Here is a 15,837-nt window from a genome sequence, read left to right on the forward strand (position 1 = left end):
CATAGTATATATATATATCATCATGTATGTGTTTATAAAAATGTATTTAAAACAATTAAAACACAGCTTAAAATTATCCTCAAAGCTGTTAAACCAGGTTATTTTAACATCGGCTGTAAGCCATATTGGTGGTGGTGTTAGTGTTCTGTTAGGGCACAGGCCCATTTTTTGATGAATCTTCTGTGTCAGCTGGTGCCCACTGCTCATGGAACAAAGGGCTCAGCAAGCGCTTAATGGGTTCAGAAAGTCATATAACAGAACAAATACTATTCCAATTTTTAAACTCTTCTTGTAGCAGAGATTAGTCATATTCAATGTATGCAGCTTTCGTCAGCCATTCTAAACCCTACCTGTTTTGTGACCCTCGAGGTCCTTGCTCCATGGAGAGCATGCTGTCAGGCCATGATCCTGGCTGGTTAGATGGTCCTGGCTGCCCGTAAGGATTACCTCCCATACCCATATTAATCTCAGTAGGCCCTATGAAGTAAAATTAATTTTTTTATTTTTTGAAAACAAAGGTAAAATTTAACATCCTGCTTTACATGGGAAATAAAAGTTTGTGATTCTACAGATTGTGTGTTATGCTGGTAACTTCAATATGTTAACAGTCTAATTAGAACTAAATACTTTAAACAGCATGTACACACGTACGTACACACACACACACACACACACGATATGAAGGACGAGAGCTATTGCTCTCTACATGATAGGATTTTGATTTCTAAAATCAGTCCCAAATAGGAACAATATGAATGCAGTAACCTTATAAAATTCAAAAGTGATTTTTCAGGGTGGGTTCATTTAAATCAAAGAGATTTAAATCCCCATTTTATTCATGATTTAAATCAGCAAGCAGAAAACCTTATTTTAAATAATTTTAATCTCATTTTGCATTTGAATTTTTTAGTTATTTTCCTAAAGAAATGTTAACTGTCACTGGTTGGTAACCATTAACACATGTTGATTTGCAACTAAATCTAGCCTTTACACTAAATTTGTTGCTACTTCTTGATAACCAGGAGAATACACTATATCTAAGCACATTTATGTAAGCAATTATCTAGCTTAATTTACATTTATTCAGATTTTTAATGTTTACACTTTTATTATGGTAGAAAATGGTGAATTAGTCATTTATTTACTAAAATATTAATTTTTTACTTGTGATTTGTGTCAAGCTCTATTTGGATGAAAATTAAAGTTCAATTAAACATGAAAAAAAAAACAGCATTTTAAAATGGTATTTTTATTAGTTAAATAAAACTACCTTAAATATGCTGATACATGAGAAAATATGTTTGGCGTTTAAAACTGATTTATTAGCCAAAGGAAGCATTGTTTGTAGATAGTGAACTAAACTGATTGTTTATAGTTACCATGACCTTCAAGATTTTAGAACTAGTAGACCTCATCCTCTCAGACCCAGATTTTATTAATAGATTGGAAGAGGAAAAGGATAACAAGCTTTCCTGCTTTTGCAACTCACATTTGGCTTCTTAACTTTGAGCTAATATTGAACTGAACTAGTTGAATAAACTGAAATTAAGAAGATATTTTCTCTGCATCTGTAGAAGAGGCTACTGCTGTCAAAAGCTGCTTTAGCACATCAACAAATTCTGGTTCCACCACACTGTGACTTCCACCAACTCAGTGGTTTGACTTTCTTTAAAACTTGGCAACAAACAAGTACTGCTTAATATTACTCATATAATTAATTTAAATTTTAATAGATTATAAAAGTTTAGGCCTTAACATAGACTGTCATAATTTCAAATTTAATTTTGAATAGTTTAGATTTTATTGCAATAACCTGTATTCAATTTAAATTAAAAACTGATTTAAATTAAAAAACTTTTTTTATTTAAAAAACAAACCAATTTTTATCCAACCCGCTCTTCTTGCCAATGAAGTCAGGACACTATCAATCATGCACTGTAATACTGACATGAACACGTGACATTCCAAAGACAAGTACAAAATAAGTTACTTATCAGCAACTGGTTATTTGAGTGTGTTGCGTCTGCCTTACCCATTCACCTTTCCCTCTTACCAGAAGTTCTACTCTCATCGAATTCTGGTTTTTAACAGAAAGAACTGAGACGGCTGGGGAAATCACATCACCGTTTAACATCTCCAAACACACAGTGCAGTGTGGGGGCATTTGTGCTGTCCCAACAAGCAATACTTTTCCCAAAACTCCGCAGTATTCTGCATATTTCCACTTATAAGAATTCACTAGAAATACAATTTCCAGCAACATGTTCTAATTAAACAAGAACTGCAGAACTGTCCTCCCAAATTGAGCATCACATCCCAATGTCAAGCTGAGACAGTAGGGCTGAAAAAAAGGTGCACACAAAACTTCAGGCAGTACGTTTCTATGATGGAAATGTTAGAGAAATGCCACTGATCCTGCCTTAGCCCTGGTGGTGTGAGCCCTCAGACCCTTGGGTACTAACCCTCGCTGAAGTATAACAAGTTTGAGGGTCCAGTCCAATTGACTTTGAGAGGTGCAATGTGGAAATGGCATTTCCTTTACACTGACCCCAAAATGCTACAAAAATCATGGAAGTTTTCTTTAATGGTTGAGTTCTATCTTAATTAAAACTTAAGGCACACTTAACATTTTGGGCATGAAGCTTAGTTTCTGTCATATGAGCATCATGTTTTAAAAAGAACAAAAGGGCATTAATAGTCTGGTTCACATGAAACTCAGACACTACTTTTGATAAAAAATCTGGATGCAAATGCAGGGCAATTCTGCCCTCTGGGAAACAGCGATGAGAGGATCAGGTACCAAGTGGTCAAGAACCAATATGGGTCAAGTTTAAAGAAGCATCTTCTGAACACTGTATATGATTTCTTCTTGGATCAGCTAGTTTTAGGATGACAAAAGGGCATGAGATCACCATTTAAATCCGGTCTTTCTCGTATAGGTCTTTAGGTGCTATATGAGACATGACACCCTAGAAAATAGCCATAGTAGGTCCAAGAACTTAAGTGCATGATAGTGCAGAAAATTAAAAAAAAAAAAAAAGCTTTTTATCAAAGGTAATTGTAACCTGAAAAGCTATCTACATACTAGTAAAACCAATTTCAGAGTGGTGGCTGTGTTAGGCTGCGTCAGCAAAAACAACGAGGAGTCCTTGTGGCACCTTAGAGACTAACAAATAAATAAATGCCCAAATAAATTTGTTAGTCTCTAAGGTGCCACAAGGACTCCTCTTTTTTTCTTTTTTTTTTTTTTTTTAGTAAAACCAATAACTATTACTAATTAAAATAGTTGTTTGTTTTAACCTAGATTTCCTAAAACTCCTGATACAGAGTCCCTACACCTGCAGCTAACTATAGAGCAGTTCCTAGAACTTTGCATTTCACAGGCGGGAATATGTAGAAGCCATCTCCAACAAGAATATAGAGCTAGATTATCAATATATGAACTCCTTTTTTTTTTTTTGCGTGATAGGAGAACAACACCTCCAATTGGAAATATAAGCAAACATATGGACTAATTAATTAATTAATTTAACTAATATGGAATTCCTTAGTCTGAAATTATTCATTAAGATTAAGGAACTTTCTACAGTGTGCCTGGCACTTTCCAAGCACAAGAGGAAATATGGAGCTTGCCTCAAGGAATTAACTGTCTTTGAATGTAAATCCTGGCATTCAGAATAAAGATCCTTTTAATTTCAGTACCTGATCAACAAACAACTATGCATTTTATTAAATAGGTTTATACAAATGTAAAGAACTTACTCATATGAATCATTTGCTGTTGTAGCATTGGTCTTGTACCAGTTATGCTATTAGACCGGATGGGCAAACCAGGCATGGAGCCACCCACTGTAGGTCTGGGAAGCGATGGGTTATAATCTGGTCCTGGTCTCACCATTGAACCAGAATTTGTAGGTTCCAGTCTGTTAACCTTTGAGCTTGGCAAAACCCAGTCTCCTGCTGAATGCTGATTCATAGCCATATTTCTGTTGGGTCCACCTAGTACAATGAAGAGCATATAAAAGATTATTTCTCCTATAGAACTTATGATAAGTTTTGTTATTGGAACCATTTCTATTTTCTCCCTAATTACACTGACAACAGCCAATGAGCAGAGAACAGATTACTGAACTCCTATTAAATCTGGCCATGGCAGGCTTCATTACTTCTTACAAGTATATTAATTTAGCCAAAATTAAGAATATTAAATTTTTTGACTGGCTGCTCTCACAAACTGATCTGGTCAACCACATATTAAAAAGACACTTCAGTATTTCAAAACAGGTTTTTTTTAATAATTCAGCTAAAACAAAGTCCCAGTAGAACACATGACTGGATATAACTATAACCTAATAACTCCAGCTATGGGCAATAATAGTTACTTAAAATCAGTTTAATGATTTAGATGGTAAATGTTAAAGATTAACATGCCTTATTCTTATATATTCACATTTTAACTAATTTCAAACACATAAAATTTTACAATATTTTCAATTATAATGAGATCTCTTTGTATGTAATCAACAAACCCATGTTTGATCCAAAATTTTCCTGGTTCTCAATCATTCTTGGATTCCCACCCATCATGTTTTGCTTTTGTAACATGGAGAATGCATTGACACTCCTCACTGGAGGGCTTGAACCCACAGGTATAGGGCTGTCTAAAGACATGGCTCTGTTGAAAGGAGGACGGGTAGTCTGCACAGACTGGGGACTTCTCATACCTGTTAAAGAATTAAAAGATGTTTTCAACTGTACCTCTTTAAACAAGAAACAGAATGTCCTACTGATGATTTATACAAGTTATACCTATTTTTGAGCAACTACACTACACATTTAACAAGTCATGAATAGTTATTTTTATTTAGGCATTTGTCCCTGCAGATGAGCCATGACTGGAAAATACGGTTAGTTGAACTTTCTCCAAACAAACAAGTTCTTGGACCCTAAGTGTAATATGATCAAACATTTTAAACTACTATCTAGGACTCTTTGTCTAGGTGTTCTCCTGGCATATACTGTATTACAATTTCATGATCACTGTGCATGCCTCTTGATATATTGGTGTTGGTCTTCAGTTCTTATTTTATACATCGTATATTCTCACAAAACTTGGTGTGTGTCTGGAAAGTACTGTCCTTCCAAAGTAAGTGTACAATTCACCTTTCATAATAATCTTAACTGCAAGCAAGGTTCTATTCTTCACCCTTAGAAAGTTACAATTCTCTCAAGCATCTTAATCCCATTGGGCTCTCCAGCCTTATTCACATTCAGGTTACACCTCTTTTGCTAACACACCCTTATCCTACTGTGTAATACCTGGAACCAACTTGCTCTATCAAAACCCATACTGGTTCCTACTCTTTGGTTCACCCATGATATATATACCAGTTACATACATTGAAATGCACGAATTATTGCCTCAAAGCAAACAGAAAGACCCACAAGGTCCACCTCCAGTATGAAATTTGGTCATCTCTGACACTCCTCAGGAGAGCTTGAAAAATATACTAGACATCTACTAGTCATAGGAGTAAACTTACTTGCCAGGAGATATCTGTTTTAAGCTTTTGTAATGTGCTTATCACTATAGTATCTATGCACTGAGACAGATATAGAACACAGCGATAGTGGTAATGATGGCATCCCACAAGTAACATTAACCTTCCCTCCCACTCCCCCTACTGGTAGGGGTGGTCAGCCCTTTAGAAATAAAATTTGGAGTATTCATTAGATGGTGCAGGCCTGAAGGTATCTGGGTAGAGCAGTAGCAAATCAGAAGCTTGCCACTCATCCCTCAGTCTTTCCCTGGCCATCTGCAAGCTTCTTTTAATCTGCAATTGCCCCAATTCATAACAATATATTTTCCCACTGTGTTTGATATGTGGATTTCTAGAGTGCAACATTAGAGAAGTGCAAGGAGGACCATAAGATGGTAAGTGAAGAGAAGTTAACTTTGCTCAACATTTGTAAGGAACACAAAGTTCTTGAAGCTGCTCTTTGTAATGCTAGAGTCTGGACATGCCATTGGCAGGGCCCACAATTCAGATACACAGCTCTGTATCAATTTTTATAATTTAGTATAAATCAGATGCTGGCTGAAAAGGGATTTTCAATGTCCTCTGATTTTTCATAATACTTCTTCATGCTAATTACAGAAATACAATCTACCAATGGATAACTAGCCCTGCACATGACTTATTCCTGTAGACTGATTTCCTAGCAAATCAGAAACAAAACATTCACCAAGCAAAGGAGTTAAATGTACATTACATTGAAAGCAAATCACACAATAACCCCTAACTTTACAGAAAAGTGGAATTAAGTGAACTTTCTTACCCAATGGGGCATTTCCTTGAAATGATGTTTGCTTAGTTCCAAGATTACTCCCATTTGTAGACACAGCATTATTGTAAAAATCAGAACTAGTCAGATCACCCAGTATTGCATCCAAATTATCCAAGTCTCCACTCATCTAAGAGGAAAAAACAAACAATACTACTCTCACATTGTTCATCCTTTAACTTTTCATTTAGCCCCTCACAAGTCTTAACAACCCTTAGCAACATATACACTCAAACGCTTTAGTTCAGTTATGACATTTCAGGACTTAATGCTGACTTCCAAAGAATTCTTCAGACATCATTAAACTATTTAGTTAATGCATTTTGCTTTGTTGGTTTTGGGAAAGCAAAACCTCAGGGAAAAAGTAGATACACAAAAAATTCACCTGAATGCAAATATTTTTAGCATCTCAAATTTGAGAGACTTCTCTGCATTAGTCTCAAAAGTTTGAATGGTAAAGCAAAGCACTACGGGCATGTCTTTATTTCATAGTCACAATTATTATAATTGTACATGCCAATACCCAGTGCACCTAATTGATAATTTGTGCACACAAATCTCAATAACCACATGTGCAAATTAGGCACATCTTTTGCAGGGTAATTGCATGGCTACCTTTCTTTTAAAATTTGTCCCTGAATCACACAGTTTGAACAAAATAGATCTATGTTAGTTTGCTAGATGATAATCTCACCATACAGGTGTTCCATAATTATCAGAGATTTAAAGAGCACTTGTATATATAAGCTACATAGCAGTTGGTAATTGTCTTCATATATGGTACAGAAAACTCCAATGGCAATAAAGTGTTTAGTTTGCATCGACCTTTAGTAAGTGGTCACTAAGAAATGTAAAACATTTTTTAAGACGTTCGAATGATTATTGAAAAACTGCCCTATGAATAATCAACATTATTTATATTGCAGTAGTTCCCAAAATGTGCTAGGCACTGTACAGAAATACACAGTCCTTCCCTGAAGAGCTTTACAAGGCCCCTGTGCCTACCAAGAGCACCACTAACTTCAATAAGGAGCCAGCCCAGGCAGAGCAGTTGCAGGATCACGGCCTAAATTCAACTGCTGTTGATTATGAAAGCATCTATTCAGATATATTTAAACACAGTTGAACACTTTCAAATAGTGTTTTAAATTGTGATAAGAAGTAACATTTGAAGACCAAATGGGTCTCCGTTCAGGCACAGGGGTCTGCCTGTACGGAACATTTTAAAGAATCAGCTTTGGCTATTGTATGTACATGTAACTCAAGTTGTTTGATGGCACTTCCTCCCCAACTTCCCGAAGATTTTTTTAAACATCTCAAGTACTGAAAAGCAGAAGTCGCATAATATATATTCAGTTATAGACTTCCTTTACAGGATTCACTGGCATTATTCTCACGTTTACACCAATGTAATCAAGGGCAACGTCACTGGAATCATCTCTGTGTAAATCCAGTGTGAGAAACTAGCACCCCACATTTTTAAACTGAATTGCATATAGAAAATGGATAGTTTCCACTTATGTTCATTTTCTTTTACTTCCTACTGTAGCACCCACAACTAATTTATTGAGTCAGCTAGCAGCTTCATTTCCAAATGATCCATGAAAATAAATATATGCTATGTAAAAATTGCCAATTTTAAAGATTTAATTTTAAATAAAATAAACGAAATATACTTTGCCTTAATTGTTTGATAGCTCAACACTAATATTATTCAAAGAACTCCAGTATAGCACATTTTGTTACAATACATACTCTTGTTCAAGTTAAATGTAGTTTGTTAACTATCATAAAACTAAACATATGTTTTTATGCTGTGGTTACACAGTACTGTTTTGGAAATAATCATACACAAAAATTGAATGGTCTCCTTTTTTGGTTGTTAACTCTAATAAGAAAAATATTGGTGAGTTCAACAACAAAACTCCTGTACAAGGTTAAATACTCTACCTCTTCAGAAGGTTCTGTTTTTATTTTAATCTCTTTTTCTTGACTTGAAGTAGGAATAGTGGAGCTACTGCATTGTCCCATTTTATTATCCAGACCGTCTACCTTAGGTTTCATTTCTTTTGATAGTGGATCCTTTATATCATCCTTGTCTAGTAGGTATCTGAGTAGAGCATTGTTTTCCTTCTTCTTAGGACTCAGTTGTTCCTGTTTGATAGTTCCTTCCACACAGGGGGCTGTATTGCTGGAATCATGGTACGTATCTTTACCAGTAGCTTCAGCTGTGATCTTTGCTACTTCTGCTGGAGAATTACCATTCTGCAACAATTTATGCAAAATCCTGTGCTTTTCTTGTAGCAGGGACCCATGCACGTTTGATGAGGAAGAGACCCCTCCAGATGTAGAAGAGGAGACTCCTGAGGGACTTGTAACATTGGTAGAAGATTCTTTACAACCAGACTCCAATGGTGAGTTTAACAATGCAGAATGCCCTCTCTCATCTGAGGAGCATGTGAGTAACTGAAGGAGCTTTTTATGACCTTTGCTTTCATTTGCTCCCCTCTGACTCTCAGACCCTTCCAGATTTCCTTCTTTACTGTCTTTGTCACTAAGGAGGTCCCTGTTGTTTGACTGGCACATAGAACTCTCCACTTGACTTTGTTCACAATACAAGCCAGGAGGACTCTTTGCGTCCGGGTTGCCCATTTTACTTTGCTGAGCTATATTCATATTTGGGGAATTATCCAATTTTGGACCCGGTGAGGAAAGCGTTGATAGAAGGGAAGTTCCAACCCCCTCGCTAATGGCTTGAAGGGCACTAAGGGAACTGCTAGAGAAGCTGTTGTTGCCAGTGTTGCTAGCAGATCCCATTGGGGAGTGCATACCTGTATCAGAGTTATTTTGTTAGAGTTATTATATAACAGAAGTAATATCTACATTTGATTTTTTATTTGCCAGGTAACCATTACATACTGAATAAGTCTATTTAAGCATGCACATTAAGAAATGAAATACAGATAGCAGAAACAAGAAATACTGTACCACTAATTACTGTACCTTTAAATATATCCTCATAATAAAATTAGCACTAATTACTGTACCTTTAAATATATCCTCATCATAAAATTAGGTATTTTACACTTACGGTATAGTAGTTCAGATGTTATAAGACCATAATATATTAAAAAGAACAAAAAATTAAGATAAAAAGGGGCAAAAAGCAAACCCTAGAGAAAAGTTTATACCAAAAATAAAATACCTGCAACTGGAGAAAACTGGTGTGAACCCATTTTTGGACTTCCACGATTCCTAGGAGAAATCATTAAGTTCTGTTGGCTGGAAGTCAAGCTGGGACTACCATGTGGTGGACTACTCATAGTTAACCCATAATTGCTGTTCTGATAAGGAGAGGACTGCATTCCTGGTCCAGAGTTAATGGTTCCAATATTACCAGGACCTATGTATCTAATGCCGCTCATCTGTCCCATCGCACTGGGATCTCCCATGCCATAGTTCCTGTTCTGCATTGGCATGCTTTGACCTGGTGACATGTTCATAATAGCACCAACAGAATTTGTGCTTCCAGCTGTAGATGCTCTGATGTTTTGTCCCACTGGGTTGGGATTTTGTCGGTATCCATTCTGTTCTCTGCAAATTCAGCATCCCGCCACCCCACCCCACAGAAAAATATTTAAAACTTTATAGGAATCAAGTTCCACATAAAGAGAATTGATAACATTATCAAATAATCACTGAAAAAAATTAGCAAGATATGTATAAGCTCCATCCACAAAGGTCACACTAAACTTGAGTCATCGAGTGGCAATACTGCTCATTCATTCACATAGTATAAAGGAGTAAAGGTCATTTAATTTATGGGGGAACTCAATCTTATCCCATTAAAGCATTTTATATCTCTGGCCGTTATTTAGATTTATGCATTTATCATTTTGAACATCACCCTTCTTGTATCACTTTCTTCCCCGAGTCAATGAATGACAGCACTCCACTCGTTACAGAAGAAACAGTTTAGTATTGCCATCAACAATCTCAACTGCTCATTGACCAGAAGCTGGGAGCACTTCTCCAGTGACAGGCACAGATTACTTCCAAAGTGCCTTTCAATTAGTCTTGCAATCAACAGGACAAGTCACAGGAAGTGGCCAAACTGTGGCTCGTTAGCCATACATAGCTCTTTTACAGTTAAAGTGAAGATTATTGTATGCAGCTTGGAAGTTCAATAAGTTTGGCAACTCCTGTTATATAGCATCAAATATCAATACAAAAAGCTACAATATTTAAATCTGCCAGATGAACATTGTTAATTTCACCTTTGAAGGAAGTGGGTGGAGACAAATCCATGACGGTCATTAGTTACTGAACTTCGTAACAGTTTACTCTTTGTTTGTGCTGTCACTATAGTACCATCTGCTAAGGAGAACCGATACAGTGGAGTTTCAGCATGGCCTTGCATATAAGCTGTGAGGAAAAACACAATTGCACAGTGGTAATCCGCTTGTATTTCAGATCCCAAAGAGCAAGTAATTTATGTAAACTTTACTATAATTGTTGAACAAAATACTCAACAGATTAATATGCTGAAAAACAACATTAAAAGCAGACATAAAACAGACATGGGTATCCAAAGACTTGGAACATACTGCTACAGTTCCCAAAGACTAAAGCGGGGGAGGCGGAGAGACAGCAAATCAAAATATAGACTCTCAGAAGTTTAGGACTGGAAGGGGGACCTCAACAGGTCATCTAGTGTGGTCCCATGCACTCAAGGCAGGACTAAGTATTATCTAGACCATACCTGACAGGTGTTTGTCTAACCTCCTCTTTAAAATCTCCAATGATGGGGATTCCAAAACATCCCTAGGCAATTTCTTCCAGTGCTTAACTACCCTGACAGTTAGGAAGTTTTTCCTAATGTCCAACCTAAACATCTCTTGCTGCAATTTATGCCCATTGTTTCTTGTCCTATTCTCAGAGATTAACAATAACAATTTTTTACCCTTCTCCTCGTAACCACCTTTTATTTACCTGAAAAATCCCTCCCCTCCCCCCCCAGTCTTCTCTTCTCCAAACTAATTGAACCCAATAGTTTCAATCTTTCCTTGTAGGTCATGTTTTCTAGACATTACTAATTTTTGTTGTTCTCCTCTGGCCTTCTGCAGTTTGTCACATCTTTCCTGAAATGCGGTGCCCAGAACAGGACACAATACTTCAGTTGAGATCTTGTCAGCCAGGAGTAGAGTGGAAGCATTACTTCACGTATCTTGCTTACAACTTTCCTGCTACTACATCCCAGAATGATGTTCACTTTTTTTTGCAACACAGTGGTACACTGTTGACTCATTTAGCTTGTGATCCACATAACCCCCAGATGCCTTTCTGCAGTATTCCTTCCGAAGCGGTCATTTATCATTTTGATGTGTGCAATTGATTTTTCCTTCCTAAACTGAGTACTTTGCATTTGTCCTTATTGAATTTTCATTGAATTTCATCCTATTTACTTTAGACCATTTCTCCAGTTTGTCCAGATCATTTTGAATTTTAATTCTATCCTCAAAAGTGCTTGCAACTCCTCCCAGCTTGGTATTATCCACAACTTTGTAAGGGCTTGGCTACACTTGAGAGTTACAGTGCAATAAAGGAGCCCCGGGCGCACTAGCTCACTACCCATCCACACTGGCAAGGCACGTAGAGTGCTCTGACTCCATGGCTACAGCGCTGCTGGTACTCCACCTCGGTGAGTGGAATAACGTTTGCTGCCCCCCGCTGGAGCGTCGCAGCACCAGTGTGAACGAGGTGTTGCATTACTGCACTCTGATAAGCCTTCGGAAATGTCCCATAATCTCCTTAAGTCAAGTGGCCACCCTTGTCATTGTTTTTGAATCGCTGCAGGAATGCGGATATGGCCTTTGAAAGCTCCGTTTCTGACAGCTGGCTGCTTATCTGCTCCGAGACAAAGCAAGCTATTAGTGTTGAATGCTGTGGGGGGGGAGGGGGAGAAGGGTCTGTAATGTCTGAACTTACAAAACAGCATGCTGACATGCTCTCAGCCCCCCCCAACCCACTCTCTCTCCCCCCACATACACACAACACACTCCCTGTCACACTCCACCCCACCCCCCATTTGAAAAGCATGTTGCAGTCACTTGCATGCTGGGATAGCTGCCCATAACGCACCGCTCCGAATGCCGCTGCAAGTGCCGCAAATGTGGCCACGCCAGCACGCTTGAAGCTGTCAGTGTGGACAGACTGCAGCATTTTCCCTATTGCGCTCTCCGAAGGCTGGTTTAACACAAAGCGCTCTACATCTGCAAGTGTAGCCATGCCCTTAATGTACTCTCTATGCCATTATCTAAGTCATTGATGAAAATATTGAACAGAACCGGACTCAGGACCGGTCTCTGAGGGATCCCACTCAATATGCACTTTCAGCTTTACTGTGAACCACTGATAAACTACTCTCTGGGAATGGTTTTCCAACCTTCCTTATAGTAGCTCCATTTAGACTATATTTCCCTGGTTTGTTATGAGAAGATCATGTGAGACAATATCAAAAGCCTTACTCAAGTCAAGGTATACCACATCTACTGCTTCCCCTATCCACAAGGCTTGTTACCCTGACAAAGAAAGCTATTAGGTTGGTTTGACATAATTTGTTCTTGACAAATCCATACTGACTGTTACTTATTACCTTATCTTCTAGGTGTTTCCAAATTTATTGCTTATTGCTCCATTATCTTTCTGGGTACTGAAGTTAAACTGACTGGTGTGTAATTCCCCAGATTATCCTTATTTCCCTTTTTATAGATTGGCACTATATTTGCCCTCTTTCAATCCTCTGGAATTTCTCCTGTCTTCCATGAGTTTTCAAAGACAATCGCTAATGGCTCAGATATCTCCTCAGTCGGCGATTTTTGAATAAAGTTTTTGCTGCAGTTTTTTGTGCTGACTGCACAGAACTGTCAGAACTCTAAAGATGCTGATGTATTTATCAATAGTTTGCTTTGATTCCAAGAAAGAGGTTTAGACATTTCAATCTTCAAATCACCTTCAAATGTGATGCAATAATTAGTATCTATCAGAGATAGTACACATTTTTCCAATAAAACAACTTTCATCGAAAAATTCAAATGTTTCATGGGAACTTACTGATTTAATAGAAATTTTCAATAGGAAATTATCTAAACAGTTCATTTTAATGAGGTTGAAACATCTGATTTTGACTGTTTTATAGTAAATTATAATGTAATGTATAAATCAAAACAAAATGTTTCTAATAAGGTCATCTCATGAAAAATTCCAAGATTTTGATGTTTTGTCCCAAATTTGGTCTCAGAATTTCCTGAAGGGTGGAAATTCCATTTTTTTCAGCCAACTCTAGTATTTAGCTATTTAAAATTGCTTGTGTCTCTGAGAATTCCCCAGACAAAGTTGGGTAAACATATAATTAATTCTCTTCGCCCCATTAAAGTTAAAATTTTCAAAAGGACAGACTCCCTTTTGCAGTGACAAGTTGTATTGGCAGTTGAACTGAGAGTCCAAATCCAAGTACTTGGGCTTCATATATCTCACTATAGGTACAGTTTACAGCTACAGAAAAGGAGACTGGGCATCAACCTACTGAAACAAACTCCTAAATTTTTATTCTATAAACACACATGCTTTATGCATGTTTACATCTTTGCTTTGTTCACATAAATAGATTTTTATTCTCTCTATAGAATTAAACTTGCTGTGTGTCATACACAATACAGTCACTCTAAAAATTGTGTGGAAACGCAGACTATGAAGGGACTGAATCACAGAGATCCTAGCTCTCAGTGTTTAGAACTGGGCATGAGGCTAGGACTCAAGAGACTTGGGTTCTATTCCCAACTCTGTCATTGTCCTGCTGTGTGGCTTTGGGCAAGTCACTTTACACCTCTGTGCATCAGTTTCCTATCTGTAAAATGTGGATACTGATATTTAATTCCTTTGTAATATGCTGTACAACACTGTGAACTCTATAATCAAAGTAGGAACTAGGTATTTTTATTATTAAACAGATTATTTGGCATGGAGGGGAAAAGGTTTAAATGTGATCTTTCATCTGTAGCTCTCATATGAATGGGACAAAGGTAATTAGTGACCAAAAGACATTACCAACTAAGGGCTATTCATAGAACTAGATAAAATGACTTGATGTCATAGACACAAAGTATGTGTGGTAATATCTTTTATTGGACCAAGTTCTCTTGATGAGAGACAAACTTTCAAACTTACACAGAGCTCTTCTTCAGGTCACAGTCTATTTCATAATAGGCACATCGCCCTTCTTGACAAAAGCTAACAAATGAACTACTGTATGCTTTTTTTTTGCTAAAAGTGGACCCCTCCAATCTATGTACAGCCATGCTAGCAGCTCATTAAGGAAGCATGGCTTAATACGCTGCTTTCCAGCTGTACCTGTCTTGTGGACAAACAGGTAAGTCCAATCTACAGGAATGTCTGTCATATATTTCATAAAAACTGTCATAAACACCAATGGACATACTTGAACAACAAGGCAGCTGCTACACCAGACATTCCTTACTAGAGATCTCATCATCCTTCAGTTTATAAATATAGAAAGAGTGTTTTCCAATGGTTCAAGACATGGAAAAGCATGTACAATCGCAGAGTTTAGTGGTTTTCTCTCTCTCCCCCTCACACACACACACAAAATTGCAACTAGCAAGAGACACAGTATACTGAACGCTGCAATCTGAGCTACCTTCTTGATAGTGGCGTTTGTTTGACCAGGACTGTCCATCATTATGGCATAAAAACCTTTGAATACACCGACGGATTGTATCTTCAAAGCCAGGTCTCATAGAAGACCGTAATGAGTTTGTATCTATGTTTACGAGTTTACCTGTTACAGGAAAGAAAAACTTAAGATAGTCATAGAGTCCCTATCATTTAAAATGTAATCCTAATATTCAAAATACAGAATAGTATTTCAGAAGTCACCAAATAAAGTCTATATTATGTTTTTATAATGTACCCATCACCGTAGCATCTAAGCACTGAAGTAGTTTTCTAAGCATCCATCTAAACTTTTTACTTACACAAAGCCTCCCATGCAAAAATCTCGAAGTGCTTTATGAACATAAATTCTGAACTCCCCAGTGAGCTAAGTTATTACCATATCATTTTTACAAATAAAGAAATCGAGGCACCCAGAGGTTAATGCCAGAATTCTCAAAAGCATATAACAATTTTGGGTTTCCCTGGTTTTAGGCAACCGAAAGGAGACGCCGAGGGCATGGTTTGCACAGATTATAACAAACTACACCTGAAATCAATAGTTGCTGCAGGTGATTGGCATCTGAGAGAAAAAACAACTGCCCAAAAATGTGTTTAAATATTTAAACACAGCAGACTATAAAGGTTTCATGATGTTACAGAAGGAAAGGAGAAATTATCTCAATGAATCTTCATTAACTTGATATATGATTAGAAGTATTTCTAAAGTGTTTATTAGAGGAAGATGTAATGTAAATAATT

The 15,837-nt window shown here is 37.2% G+C and overlaps 1 protein-coding gene across 7 annotated transcripts in view; it reads right to left on the reverse strand.

The window, feature by feature from the left end:
• Positions 1-15,837, reverse strand: part of NCOA3 (nuclear receptor coactivator 3) — a 169,638-nt gene that overhangs the window by 13,738 nt on the left and 140,063 nt on the right. For all 7 annotated transcript variants that reach the window (XR_013347738.1, XM_077831631.1, XM_077831627.1 and 4 more), the window contains 8 exons: positions 15,062-15,202; positions 10,623-10,770; positions 9,551-9,939; positions 8,296-9,176; positions 6,340-6,475; positions 4,530-4,724; positions 3,763-3,999; positions 351-477 (listed from right to left, as the gene is read on the reverse strand). Coding sequence is in view for 6 of the 7 variants with exons in the window: in XM_077831631.1 (XP_077687757.1) it covers positions 351-477; positions 3,763-3,999; positions 4,530-4,724; positions 6,340-6,475; positions 8,296-9,176; positions 9,551-9,939; positions 10,623-10,770; positions 15,062-15,202 (2,254 nt within the window). In the remaining variant the exon portion in view is untranslated. The remainder of the gene's footprint in view (positions 1-350; positions 478-3,762; positions 4,000-4,529; positions 4,725-6,339; positions 6,476-8,295; positions 9,177-9,550; positions 9,940-10,622; positions 10,771-15,061; positions 15,203-15,837) is intronic.

This window comes from Eretmochelys imbricata, chromosome 13 (assembly GCF_965152235.1).
Source record: "Eretmochelys imbricata isolate rEreImb1 chromosome 13, rEreImb1.hap1, whole genome shotgun sequence".
Lineage (NCBI taxonomy): Eukaryota > Metazoa > Chordata > Testudines > Cheloniidae > Eretmochelys > Eretmochelys imbricata.